The sequence below is a fragment of the Chelonia mydas genome, chromosome 5, assembly GCF_015237465.2.
Source record: "Chelonia mydas isolate rCheMyd1 chromosome 5, rCheMyd1.pri.v2, whole genome shotgun sequence".
Classification (NCBI taxonomy): domain Eukaryota; kingdom Metazoa; phylum Chordata; order Testudines; family Cheloniidae; genus Chelonia; species Chelonia mydas.
In genome coordinates this window covers 75,858,093-75,871,934 of record NC_051245.2, presented here as the reverse complement: position 1 = coordinate 75,871,934, position 13,842 = coordinate 75,858,093, and the positions used below count along the sequence as shown (strand labels likewise).

The 13,842-nt window shown below is 39.9% G+C and overlaps 1 protein-coding gene across 5 annotated transcripts in view; it reads right to left on the bottom strand.

The window, feature by feature from the left end:
- The window catches only part of LOC102941286 (synuclein alpha interacting protein), a 106,279-nt gene that overhangs the window by 35,951 nt on the left and 56,486 nt on the right, over positions 1 to 13,842 (bottom strand). For all 5 annotated transcript variants that reach the window (XM_037901614.2, XM_043547307.1, XM_043547306.1 and 2 more), the window contains one exon: positions 9,343 to 9,415. In XM_037901614.2, coding sequence (XP_037757542.1) covers positions 9,343 to 9,415 — 73 coding nt within the window. The remainder of the gene's footprint in view (positions 1 to 9,342; positions 9,416 to 13,842) is intronic.

Genomic DNA, 13,842 nt, shown 5'->3' with positions numbered 1-13,842 from the left:
TTGTCCACTACATAAGTCGGACATTTCTTTATACGTATTGCCAACAGAAAAGCAGATTTAAATACAACACAATTATCTAAGTTTCCGGTAACTCATGAATATATCTACTTATTTAAGCAGAAAGATGGATTGATATTGCACATAATGCAGGACTAGAAGGTTGTAGCGTTAACCCACAGACCCCTATAGGAAGTGAGGCTGATCAGACAGGCAGGCACAATCTCTTCTGATGCTGCTTCCTGTGCATGGGGATTGCATATTTTGCACCAGCCATTACACTGACAGAGTGCTGATCCCCCATGCGCACTGGCCCCACTCCACAGACCTGTGCAGAAAGGAGCAGGGCCATAACCTTGCCTCCTCCCCACCCCCTTGTCATGGGCTTCTTCCCTGAGAGATCAGAAGTCAGCAGGGGGTTTGATTTCCAGAGAGCTGAGGGCTCAGGGATTGCTATTGTGAGTAGCTTTACACAGCTGCTCCAGTGGGAGAAGGATCTTGCTCACCCCTCCACACTCATGAGGTCATGCAGAAGCCATTGTCAATCAGGGTCAAATAAAGGCTAACTGCTTGACTACTCTAGAAACCATGACACAGGCACTGAAATGGAACCCAGGAGATTTTATTCAATTCCAAAATCTGCTCCACACTTACGTATCCGTTGGTACATCACTTATACAATGTCTCCATTTCCCAACTATAACAAGGAGATAATTCTTCCCTATTTCATAGAAACTGAAGAACCCAGGTTTCCTGAAGCTCATGCTAGTGCCCTAACCACTAGACCATCTTTCCAGTGTGCAAACTTCTCTATGAACTTGCTCAGGAACAGAAGGTTTGATATTGGGTGGTAGTTGGCTAGGTTTGATGTCAGGATGGGTTTCTTCAGTGCTGGTTGGACAACTTCATGTTTGAAGGAGAAAGGGAAGATTCCTTCTCTGAATGAGTTATTGGCTATTTTGGTGATGAGCGGCATCTGCTGTTCATGACGCTCTTTCACCAACCTAGAGGGTCATGGTTCAGAGGGTTTGGGTTGAGACTTTCCCAGGTGTCCAATACTTCTAGAGGCATGAAAGGACTGAACTCTGGGAATGCAGAAGGGCTGTTCGTTGGCCAGTATAGGGGGAGAAGTTCCATGGAGCCTCAGAAGCCTTTCTGAACATGTGATTACTTCACTAAAGTGGGATGATAGTTCCTTGCAACACTTGGTACTTGGTTCTGCTGTGGAAGGGTTAATGAACAGGTTTACCACCTTGAATGCCTCCTTAGCAACTTCAGAGGCTGAAAAGGCAGGTTTCCTGACCTATAATACTGCTTTAGCATAGGCTTTGAGAGATTCTTTCTTTCTGTTTTGACTTGTCTGTTTCAGCCTTTGTTTTCCAACATTGGCTTTCAAGTTTCCACCCCTCTCTTTTTATCTGATACAGTGTGTCTGAGAACCAAGGAGGTCTGTGTAGTGATCGGCAGGAGGGTACTGCTTGGAGACCACTGGGCCAATGGTCAAGACTAGAGCATGATGATGATGATATGCTGCTGTCCTTAAGCATGTTTTGGAATTTGATGGGCTCCATGAGTCTTCATAGTCATATCAAGGTCCTGGGTTTTTCTTGTTTCCTGAGAATTGGGAGAGCTATGATCATTTCCTTAATGAGATGACTGTCTTTCCAAGATAGTAGCTGGGTCATGATGTAGTCTATAATGACATTTAGCTTTATGGGTTAGACTGGAGGTGACATGTGAAAGTGCTAGGGAGGTAAGTGAGGAAATGTGTTTTGGGGCTTTTGAATCTGAGGTGTTGTCAGCATGGAAGCTGAAGTCTCGCAGGATGGCAAATCTGGAATATTCATCACCATTGCCGACAAGGTATCGATGGTCTCCATTAATCAACCTTTTAGGCTTTCATGGTTTGTAAATGAGCACACCTATGTTAGGCTTGGTTTTAGTTGGCTCTCATTTCTAACGTCAGATGAATGAATTCAGAATACCTTGTCTTAATGAAGCACCTCTTCTCTGCCCCTGCAGGACTTGGTAACAGCTTTCAATTTCCTATCATCTGAAAATTCCCTTATTGTGGTGTTTACTCCTTTTCCATGATCAGTAATGAAGACTTGGCCTACCACTGATCCTTGTGGTACCCGACTAGAAACCTGCACAACATTTTAAAAAAAATCTAGCCCTTTATGTTTTAAAGTTACCATTTATATTCTGTATAACCACTGGAGAGAGGAGTAAATAGATGGATGATTTTACATTGGGAATTCTGCTGACATCTCTGCCTTATCTTTCCTCTTGTGGTTCATTACTTTACTTCGTCAGAGCCCCCTGAATGAATTAAGACTTTCATTTATTCCAGGTCCAGCGGTCTTGGACTTCATATACAGACACTGAGGCGTAGTCTACACGAAGGAATATTTTAGAAAATTCCTCACAGTTGTTCGCACTGATTCATCTCCACCAGTGTTAGCAAAGATGGGGCTTTAAGAGACAAAGGGATGCTATATATAACAATGGGATAATAAGAACCAGTTCTGAATGTATTTCTATTTTAATTAATAACATCAGTGAAATATATTAACAATTTTAACTGAAGGTGGTGCTGTTTTACAGTTTTAATATACTAGCAGCTTCAAAGAGCACAACTTGTGCTTTGACACAAGTGCTCTGGCATGAGAAACTTGATTTGTGAATGACCCTATGTGTGTGAGAGTGGGTGTTCTCAACTTCCTGGATTTCAGTTCCACTTATCCATTAGGACAAAGTAAGGTCTGGGGTTAGGATATGACAGAAACAGGCATTACTATTAGCTCACTCTACATCTCTTTCCAAATGATCCATACAGCAATAGCCTCAGTGAAGGATTCACTTGTCCTAGCTTGGCTAGAGGAAGAGCATTGCAAATGCTGTCAACTATAATGGATAGGATATAGAGGAGAGAGGGAGGGAGATGATAAATTAATTGGGATCGTCCAAACCTTGTCTGGACTGATTTTAGGATGTGATCAGGTGAGGTGAGGGAAAATCCACACTCAGATGTCTGGGAGGGAATCACAAGGTTAGTACAGATACAAAATAATGAAGGGGAGGAAATTAGGTAAAAACAACAGATTTTAAGCTGAAGAAGTATCACAAGTATAATTGCATTACTATATACCCATTATTCTAATTATTGTTTATCTGAACGGAATCTTGTATCTTCCCTTTTTTTCAGGGCCTGACATTATCCAATCTTTCATTTATTCCAGTAATTTCAAACATATTTAGTTGGGACACACTTAGGAGGAATTATAAATACCCAGAACTTACAAATACAACTGCCACCAAATCACAATTGTACCTTAATATAAGTCACATATTGGTAAACTACCAAATAGCGTGACACATAAATTGTGCAGAGCATACTGCTGGGGGAATTCTGTGTCACTGCGCATTCACAGAATTCATGGCCCCTGCAGATTTCTTTGCTTACCCACAGAAAAATGACTTCTGATGGGAAAACCAAGGAAAGCCGCAAGAGCGGTCATGCACCCACTCCCTGGCAGTGCAGACAGGTCGATTTGGGCACCCAGAGCAGCCAGTAGAGACATAAATCACCACCTGGGGGAGGGAGACTGAGTAGTCATGTGTATGTTTGAGAGAGAGAGAGAGAGAGACAGAGAGAGAGACTGTCTCTCTCGCTCGCTATTACAGTGCTCTGAGCATGGAGGGGCAGGGCTTTGGGGTATTTCTGAAGAGGTAGGCGTGGGGCAGGGTCTGTTTCCTCAGGCAGAGGAGAATATAGCAGCCTGCCTGCTTAGTGAATAGTTCCCATTGTTTTTAGTTAATTCCCCCAGGAGTATAAAACAGGTGTAAAATTTTTTTAAGGCTCCTTTACATTGCCAAAGTGGGGTAAAGGAGCCTTATTGTAAGGACAATATGGCCTTATAAATGCTTATGGTGCTTTAGTTGTGAGAACTGGTCTAAATTTTTGGACTGAAAAAATGTCCTGTCAAAATGTGCTCCATGAATTGTTTGCTGCTGACCTTTTTGGACATGGTCAGTAGCCAGTATAAATTGTGAGTTTGAGTCCCCAGCCCTCACTATTTCTTCAGTTGTCTATTATGTAACATATGGCTGCATATATTTGTTGACTAATAATTGGAAGCAAAGGGTCAATACCCCCTGGATATTCTTGTGAATCATGCTTAATTTAGTTCAGTGGATACAGTAGCATAGAGGGTTACTGAGCTAACCTTTCACTGCTGGGGATAAGAGGTCAGTTGGTTTACATTAGTAAGTGAATAAAGATCTCCAGTAGGATGCTGTTCTTGTTCTAGACACCTATTTAACATCATCACAAAGTCATCTCAGCTAACAGAATACACCTTAGTACAATCAACTAGCTCAGTGAAGCTGGTTGGGCTCAGATGTCATGAACTATTAGCTCCAAAGGCCTTATCAAATCTACCTGTCTCCCCAATGTTCACTTACTATGAGAAAGAAAGCAACCAATTTCATACTGAACAATGAAGGCAAGAAGAGCTGATTTCTGCTCAAGTAAATCATTCTTGCTTAGAAAAAACTCTGGAAATCAAGTGACCTATGGGCAAACAACGCCATATCAGAAACTGAACTAGCTGAAATTATGTTTAAACTGATTCCTTTAACTCTGGTTGGCCTCAGTATAGATAGGACCATAAAGGTCCTTGGATCTAATTACCCTGGCTATGAACAGCCGTTCCATGAGGCAGGATGGGACAGAAAACCCTCATAGGATATGCCTGTATTGCAGCTAGGAGTAAACCTCCCACTTTGGGTTGACAGACTTGCACTAGCTTGAGCTGAGCTAGCACACTAAAAATCATATAGTGGATGTTGGAGCTCTGGCAAGGTCAAGCCTACGGGGGTCTTCCGCCCAAGCCACAATGTCCACACCACTATTTTTAGTGATCTAGCTTGAGCCCCGCTAGCGCAAGTCTGTCTACTCATGCTGGATGCTCACTCTCAGCTGCAGGATAGACATACCTCCAAGTTCTCCCTGAATCATTTTGTGTCATGAAGGAGAACTGGATGGGCCAGAACTTACCTCATACCCTTTCCCCACAGAAAGAGATGTGCTTTCCCTCTTAAATCCAGTGGAAACCCAGGGATCTGGAACACCTGACTAACTGTGGGGCTCCCTGAAGCTTTACTGAACTCCTAGGTTTCTCTTAGACTCCACAGTCCCAGAAATGTGCCCATTAAACAGTAACTCCCTGATGGTAAGAGAGCCACAGAAAAGATAAAATGCCCTCACTTTGCATTAACTCTGTTAATTTGTGCAGGACGTGGGAGAAAGTGAGAGACTGAGGAATGCATTTCCCCTTAGGCACAGATCCTTGACCTTCAGGAGACAATAGAGCAAGAAGATGCCATGGAGGTGATAGCCCCAACCCTTTTACACCATGGGGAAAATCCAGCTGGAGGGGATTCTTCTCTCAGACCCGTTGGCCCCTCGTTGACCAAAAGAATGGACAATGAGGGGGGAAAAAAAGATGCATTAGTGGATTTTTGAAAATAAGAAGTGAAATCCAGATAACCATGGGCCCTGAAGGAGCAACAGTCAGGCAATCAGGACAAAAAAATCTGTTGAAAAGTTTGGATGGAATCCATGAGAAAACATTATTTACCAATCAGCATGCTATGTTTTCCTAGCATTAAAGGTATTTAGAGCAATTTAAAATTAATATAACCAAACGCTTTCTCATGTTACCACCACATTATTCAAACATTTAGATGAAATGGGTGAAGAAAATGGTATTGAGTAAACCCCATTCTTACACCATGAACAACAGATTAGCAATGATGTAATACAGGATTTTAGTCTCATCAAGAAGTTCTGGTGACACAATTCAGTTCAAATTGTCCTGCAGTGACATTGCTGTACACATATCTTCAATTTTTTAATATAAAATAAAAATGTATCTATATTTTTCTGGATTCTTGACCCCTTGATTGAACTTGCTGAACTAAAATAGAAAAGAAAAAACCACCAAAAAACTGATTCAAACCCACAGCTGGAGGAAAAAAAAGTGGCAATTTATTTTTTCTGCAGTACACCTAATCCAAAGCACCACTACTGAGGCAGAGGAAAAGTCTTGAGTGCAGAGTGGTTATTATTTTGCTAGCCCTATTATTTGGATATGTTTAGCTTTCAGTTCATTCAGAAAACAGCTCTGGGATAAATGTATGCCTGGCTTGACATAAGTAACTTGCTTCATTTCTTATTGGGCACGATTGGGAAGATGAATGGAAAGTTAAGTTCTTATCACAGGCAGTATGCTGGAGTTAGGATGGCTAGCTCAGATCAGGAGGAATATTCTGCTATTAGTAAACAAGCCTAAATGTAAAATAAGGTAGAGGTCAGATTATGCATGAACAGCACATTGAGAGAGCTTGCTGTACCGGGATTGGTTCCTAAAAAGTAACCAAGCCAATCATGAAGCATGTGATAGAATGTATATTAATGCGATGAGTGTGTAAATGTAAAGGAACAAGTTTTCTGTGTAATTTGGATCTGTGACATATCCTGTGCGCTTCTACCTCCTGCGTTTGAGACTAATCAACTAAGTGTAGCTTTACTGTTTACCAAAGAAAGGAACCTGAGTGATGAGATGGGAGTTGAACCGAGTTCTGGGGGAAGTGAGTAGAAGAGGTCTCAGGGGAGCCCCAACACTTCTCCTAATACTGCACAGTTGTTCTGTATATAATTATAATTTAAATTGTCAATGGAGTGCAGACATATCAGGTTGTCTTCATTTACAGTTTTTAACATCTTCTGTAGGGGCTGGATATATTTTCCCTTTATATGGAAATACATAATAAATAACCCTTGGAGAGTTTAATAGCTTTGCTGTAATCAGCAGATCAGGAAGTCAGAAGGACAGGAGACCACCAGTAGAACAGAATAAAACCTGGGTTTTTCCCAGTGACTGAAGTCAAGCCAAGCCATTTTTCCCATACATAACAGGCCTGGTTTTGCCTCCTAAGCTGCAGTAACAGGAAAACCCCATTGTTTGAATGGTGAACCTGTGTGTGAAGGAGAAGAGATGGGACTTGTAGTCTCCTGCTGCAAGAGAGGATGAACCCAAATACTTGTTCTGAGGTCCATACATAACTGCTAACATTTTTTAAAGTTTTGCAATAATTGTCCACTTAAGCCAGGACTCTGAGGGCTAGTATGCCCCTATATGACGGTGGTGTGTATATGTATCCTAAAGTTTGGCACTTATTTAGTGCTATACAGTCACTGATTAATTATTTATCCAAACTCTTTTTGAAGACAGGTAATTATTATCTCTATTTCCTAATAGGGAAACTAAGGAAGAAAAATTAAGGTTTCTCTCTCAAAGGCAACTATGTAAAAATTACCTCAGTTGATGTAGCTCTACTGATACTTCAATGGAGTTATACCTATTTATGCCCATCAAGGATATGGAATGGTATCTTCTCACTCAACAGTTCTACTCCCTGCATATATTCCATTATACGTTTAATGAAAAAAATACGGTCATGCTACTTTCAGTCCCACAGAACCATTAGGACTGAAATGGTTACCAGCTCTGAGAAAGTAAATTGCATTCTTTTCTGGATCAAGCATCTTCCAACAGAACTCTTAGTTAATTTCCATTGGTAGGGGTCCCATGGTGCTACCGTCTGTCTTCCAGAAATGCCTGTAGTTGCATCTATCCAACCCTATTCAAGGCAATTGGTGTGTAAAGTAGTAACTCAGCGAGCATCACTGGAAGACAACTGACAGCAAAAGGGACTTTACAGATGGAACTTAGTTAAAAATTCAGCTGCACAACAGGCTGTGGCTATCCCAGGATCTCTAAGAAGAATCAGGCGTAAGAAATATTCCAAACTTGTTATTGGTTTATATATGTTTACAAGGCTCTCTCTCTGCAAATAAAAAGAAATATTATTTCTTCAAAGAGAGCTGAGCAGACCATTCTGGCTGGGAAACTAGAGAATGAATCGTGACTTTTAGTTGCAATTCCTACCCTGCTCCCTCTTGCTTTATCCCCTTTTTGTGGAGCAGTTTATGCAGAGATCTGTATGTGGAAGATTATAATTTAAAGACGCTCCCTCATATGGGACAGTATTATAAATATAGTAGTTTAGAGAGGTGTCATGGAAGCTGGGGTTGAGAACACAGCGTAACTGTGTACAGCAATTCATCACAGAAGTTCTGTAGTTTGTTTTATTAAAAGTTTTATTCCACTCTCATTTGTTGTTTAATGACCCCCAAGATCATTATAGTTTACATCCCATTTCCCACCCCGTCCCCACCCACTTGTTTGCAGCAGAAAAGTATTGTCTGAGTAGACCCTGCCCTCCCCTCTGCAGCCAGTCACAATCTGAGCAGAGAAGTAAGTGAGGCTTTACTTCTCTTTATTTTCAAGTCCAGCTGCCATAAGGATTGTGACAATCTAGCCCTTAATGATTCTGGCAGGAGAAGCAGCTATTAGAAAGCTTCAATTTATCTACAAACCTTGGTAATTTACAACTATGTGAAAGGAAATACAGAAATAAGGGTTGCCAAAGTCTGGCATGGTCCATCTTCCCATGAATTTCAGGTCTCAGGTTTCTGCTGTAAATGTTTTAGATTCAACAATATTAATGAAAGCACAATTAAAGCATCAGATGAAAGATAAACTTTTCATAGCTCCACACTAAAGTATTACTCTCATCAATTCATTTTTGTTCATCACAAAAAGAAAAACAAAAGAGGCTTAATCTGATTTAGAAAGTGAAAAACAACACTGCATGAACTTTTTGTCAGTGGGGGGGAAAGGTCTCCAGCTGGTTCTCATCTAGATGCCATGATTCTTCATTTAGTTTACACTATTAAACTCAAAAACTTCGCTTTAATCTTAACTGTTACAGTATGTCCTAGATTCTACTGTACTCTACTCTATCTTGTAGCATCTCTGATAGGATTTCAGACCCTGGCAAAATATCATCCCTCAAACTGGTCACGTCATAGGGGTAGTAAATGTATCCAACATTCTTTCATTGGCGCCTACATCATTATGTCTTGTCACCAATGGTTTCTTGGGTTTTCAAGTAAATTGTTGCATATATTGTGGTTTGGAGTTGCTCAGATGAAGCCTTACGTTTATACAGCCAAATCCTTTTATGGAATTTTTTTTTTGTGCTAATGACCTAACATCTGTTGGAAAAAAAAAAATCCATGTTTCCAGAAAGCAGTACAAAAATAAAAAAAAACAAAAACAGCAGAACACTGCCAAGAAGCAAAGGCTGTCAAGTTCTGCAATTTAAGAAGCAGCCTAAAAGAGGATGGGAGAACAAAAGTGGGCAGCATACCTGATATGTCTTCATTTTGTGTATCACACCTTCTACATAATTCTGGGATAGTCTTGAGAGAAGTTACCGAGTACTGAAATAGAGAGAGGGAAAAATGCATATAAAGTACAAATTGGTTCATTCCCAAAATTATACAAAAGAAAAACACAGTAGTAGTAGGGACATTTCAAGTGTCCTATGTTGCTGAGTCCTGAGGCTACCCCTAATCTGCACGAAATGAAACAGCTGCCTATGAAGGCAACTGCATCCCAGCGTCCAGCGCTCCATCAGATATCAGTATTTCTTGCTGGGACTTGTCATCCCTGTGGAGCATAACTGCTTGGGTCATTATGACATATCACATATATTAATAATTTCCACAGGTGGCACCACCATATTAAAATTGACAGGGGCTTTAGAAACCCAGGGACTACTTTGATCACCTATGCTATACATTATGGTGTTTGATTTTGCAAGATCCAGCATACCTCTCTAACATAATTTGTTTTATAGCAGATAAAATTCAGATTTATACAATGCTCTATGAAAAAATATGCTAGTGTGTTAGAGATCTGATCTCAGATATAGACACCTCCCCACAATGCACAGGAAAACAAGAACATAAGTCTACTCATCCAAGAATAGATTTCATTAAAACAAATATTTGATGTGAGGGGATACACCTGATGTTGATCAACAAATTATTCTTTGGATTCAACTTTAAAAAGAGCAGGGGGGTGGGGGAGGACAACATATTTATCCGACTAAGCGGCAATCATTTCCTTATAATCTTGTGGAATGCCTTCAATCTGCCATATGATCCAACGTCATAAAAATACAATTTCCCACAAACAGAAATCTGGTTACTCAATATCAAGAAACCCTTAATCTAATGCTAGAGTGTCACAAGAGTTTCCTTTCAAACCAACACATATCTGAAAATCATTATGCCTTTGGAAAAAAAAAATCAATGGCTTTTGCACATTTAAAAGCTATTAAAAACAGTTAAAAGGTAAAGTAAAAAATATTTAGGATTAATATACCACAAAATTTTGAGGAATGTATAAAAACCCTATGTTCTTAAAGGAAGACATATTTTTAGCTAGTCTGCTATTGACAGATGAAGCAGAACAACGACATACAAAAACATGGCAGCTTTCGACACAGAAAAGGAACTGTCATACCAGTTTTGTTTTTTTGTTGACAGTTTGCCAATTGCATGTCTGAAGCAAATTGAAGTTCAAGTGACAATATGCCTCTGAATGATACAAAGTAAATCTCAGGTGACCAATTACAGAAATAACTTACTCGTTTGATTCAAGTGAACTCAAGTAAAACAGTCACTCCATGGATTGTGGCTACTTCAAACACACACCACCCCCTGCCCCCCCACCCAAACACAGCTCCCTTCCATACTTTACTTTTCTCCTTTAGGGCCTACTAATCCTGAGAGATATTGGGCACCTGTAACTATGTCAATGGGAACTGCAGATGCTAAGTATTCTCAGCATCAGAACTTTAATTTATTAATTAATTTTTATATTGCAAAGCTACCCAGAAAGAAGTTCCATTATACTAGGGGGCAGTACAAACACATACAAAGATTTTTGTCCCAGCTCACAATCTAAGGGTATGTCTACACTGCAATTAGGCACCTGTGGCTGGCCTATGCCAGCTGACTCGGACTAAGGGGCCCGGATTAAGGGGCTATTTAACTGTGGTGTGGATGTTTGGGTGAGACTGCAGCCTAAGCTCTGGAACCCTCCCACCTCGTAGGGTCCTAGAGCCTGGGCTCCAGCCCGAGCCCGAACGTCTACACCATAATTAAACAGCCCTTTAGCCAGAGCCCGAGTCAGCTGGCATGGGCCAGCCACGGGTTTTTAATTCCAGTGTAGTTATACCCTAAGATAATAAGTGATATGTGAAGGGTGGATGGAGAAGGATACCATCAAATACAAACTGCATGTATTTTTTGTTGCTGCTATTGAATAAAAAGTCAACTATTGATCTGTACATTTTGGTATTTTACCACACAGATAAAAAAAGATAATGTTGAACTGGCATAGTATGATTCTTAAAAGAAGCTACCAAGAAATATGGTAGCTCTATAACACCAGCTGGTGCAGGTTAAACTATTACACAGTCTGTAATTCAGTTAGAATTAGGCCTTTTGTACTCTACTGTAATGTGTTTGTCAGGCACCCTCAAAAGTGAAGACCCATTCCTTCTCTGTCTTTTTTCTCCACTCTTGGAATACAAACTTTCTTGTTGGTCCTACGTTGTATTAAAATATATTCAGTTAACCACAAAAAAGTCAATTAACTGTGTTATAAATCTGATGATGATGTTTAACGATATGTACTTGATTTCATTAACAGATTTCCTCCCACCCACCTCTGTTCTCAGAAATATTTTTGCATTTTTACATTTCTGCTATCTGCATTTGTGGTCAATACAGAGATGTGGCTTTCAGCTGAGAAACTACAGAGCTGCTAGGAGGTAATAGTACTTGCTTCCTGTAGCAGATCTTTCCCAGCTCTTCCCTCTGCAACTTCCTTCTCTAGCTTTCTAGCTCCAGTCCTGGTCCACCAACAGTTGTTAACCTTTCTTCCAGCCAGAATTTCCAAGTAACTCAATGGATCGAACTGCGATGCTGATAGCTGTGGGGCTCCCATTCTTTATCCAGAATGCCATGTTTGCTACACATAATTCAGGGATGTTATTTTCCACTTTTCATTCAAGGATCTTAAAATGCTTTACACACATTAAGCAAGCCTCACAGCTCCTCTGTGAAATACATATTATTAAACCTAGCTAAAGAAAGAGAAACCAAGGCAAGAAGCAGTTAAGTCATATGCCCCAGCGCACAGAGTGAGCGAGCAGCAGAGTGAGGAAGAGAGGATTCTCCTTCTTTAAAAGGCAGACACTCTCTATCCTGGTCTTCACTAACTCAGAAGAGGAGTTATCTTGTGGTTTACACTAAAGTCCAGTTGCAAAACAAAAGCAAGTTACAAGACTAGATTGCTTAGTAGTAGTATTTTTTATTTCAACCATGTTACCCAGAGATGACCCAGATTTTAAGAGATGCTGAGTGCCCTCAATCCCCACTGAAAAAGATGGCATTCAGCAAACTTCATGATCAGGGTCTTTAATCTGCAATCTTTATACCTCTATGGGGGAAAAAATGGAACTATTAGTATGAGATTAGTAACAGCAGGCGAGAGATTTCTAAGAATTTAGTGGGAATCCAGATAAATCCAGTTTTTCTGCTGGTAGAAGCTGTAAATCTGTAGTCACACACTAGTGAAAATGATCATGGCTTGTTAAATAACTAGACCATTCCAGCAATAATGGACTACAAAATCTTAAGGAATAGAAATTATAAAATCTTTGCACTTAACATTATTTTAAAGTTTGTATTAAATGAATTTTAAATATACACACCCACAAACAGGCAAACCTTCAGAATATCTAGCAGGGACATTCTAGGCAGTTTCATTCAAGCTTAAAATTCACAGCCAGCCCAACAATAGGAGAAAGAAAAATAACAGAAGAAAAATTAAATGTAGCGGGACAGAGATATACCAGAAACAATTTAAAAAATAAAATTAAGGGAAATGTATAGTGACAATAATGTTTTTTTGTTAATCTTTCACTTGTCATATGGAGCACCCTTAACTTCCACTACATTGGAACTGAGGTGCTCAGCACTTCCCAAGAGACACTCAGCACCTCAATGGGGACACTGACAACCTCACAGGATCAGGTCCGTAGTGACCGCTGAAAGCATCAAGGACCTTGCCCTGCTCCCACTGAAGTCAACGGCAAAACTCTCTCAGATTTCACGGGCACTGGATTGGGTCTCCAGTGCCTTTGTCTTGATCTTAAACTCCTAACTCCTCTGTTTTTAGCTAGATGATACAGACAACTTCTTGTCCATATTACAATTAAGTTTTTTTTCAGTTGTTATTAACATTGTAGAATTTTTCCTAGAACAAACCATTATTGTTTAAATATTATTCTGGAAAATGCAGCAATTCAGTCATCTTCCATTCACATTAAATCAACAAAAGAAAATTAAATTTTAGTTCCAAATTTTGGCCTATCATTCAAAATTCTCGATTGATACTAAATTCTTTAACTGTTATATTGTATTGTAAGTCTGAATATTAAACACTCTCTCAAAAAGATTAGACTTAACTACCAGAGTTAAGATTACAGTTGCACCATTTTATTAATAAGTTTAAACATTTTAAGTAAGTTTTAAAACATTTTTAAATTCACTACTTCATGGTTTAAAACTGTGCAGTACATTCCTCTTTCAGGACACTTTTCAAGGGTTGCTACTTAAACAGTGATCTAGAACTAGTAAAGCAATACATAGAATGCATCACCACATACAGTGCTTCCATAGTAAAATGAAAAACACCCACTTTTCCCCTCCAGAGACAAGGTTACAAACCCTAGCGCGGGTTGCACCTGAAAATGAGGAAGGTGATCAGACCTTAACTATTCCCTTCA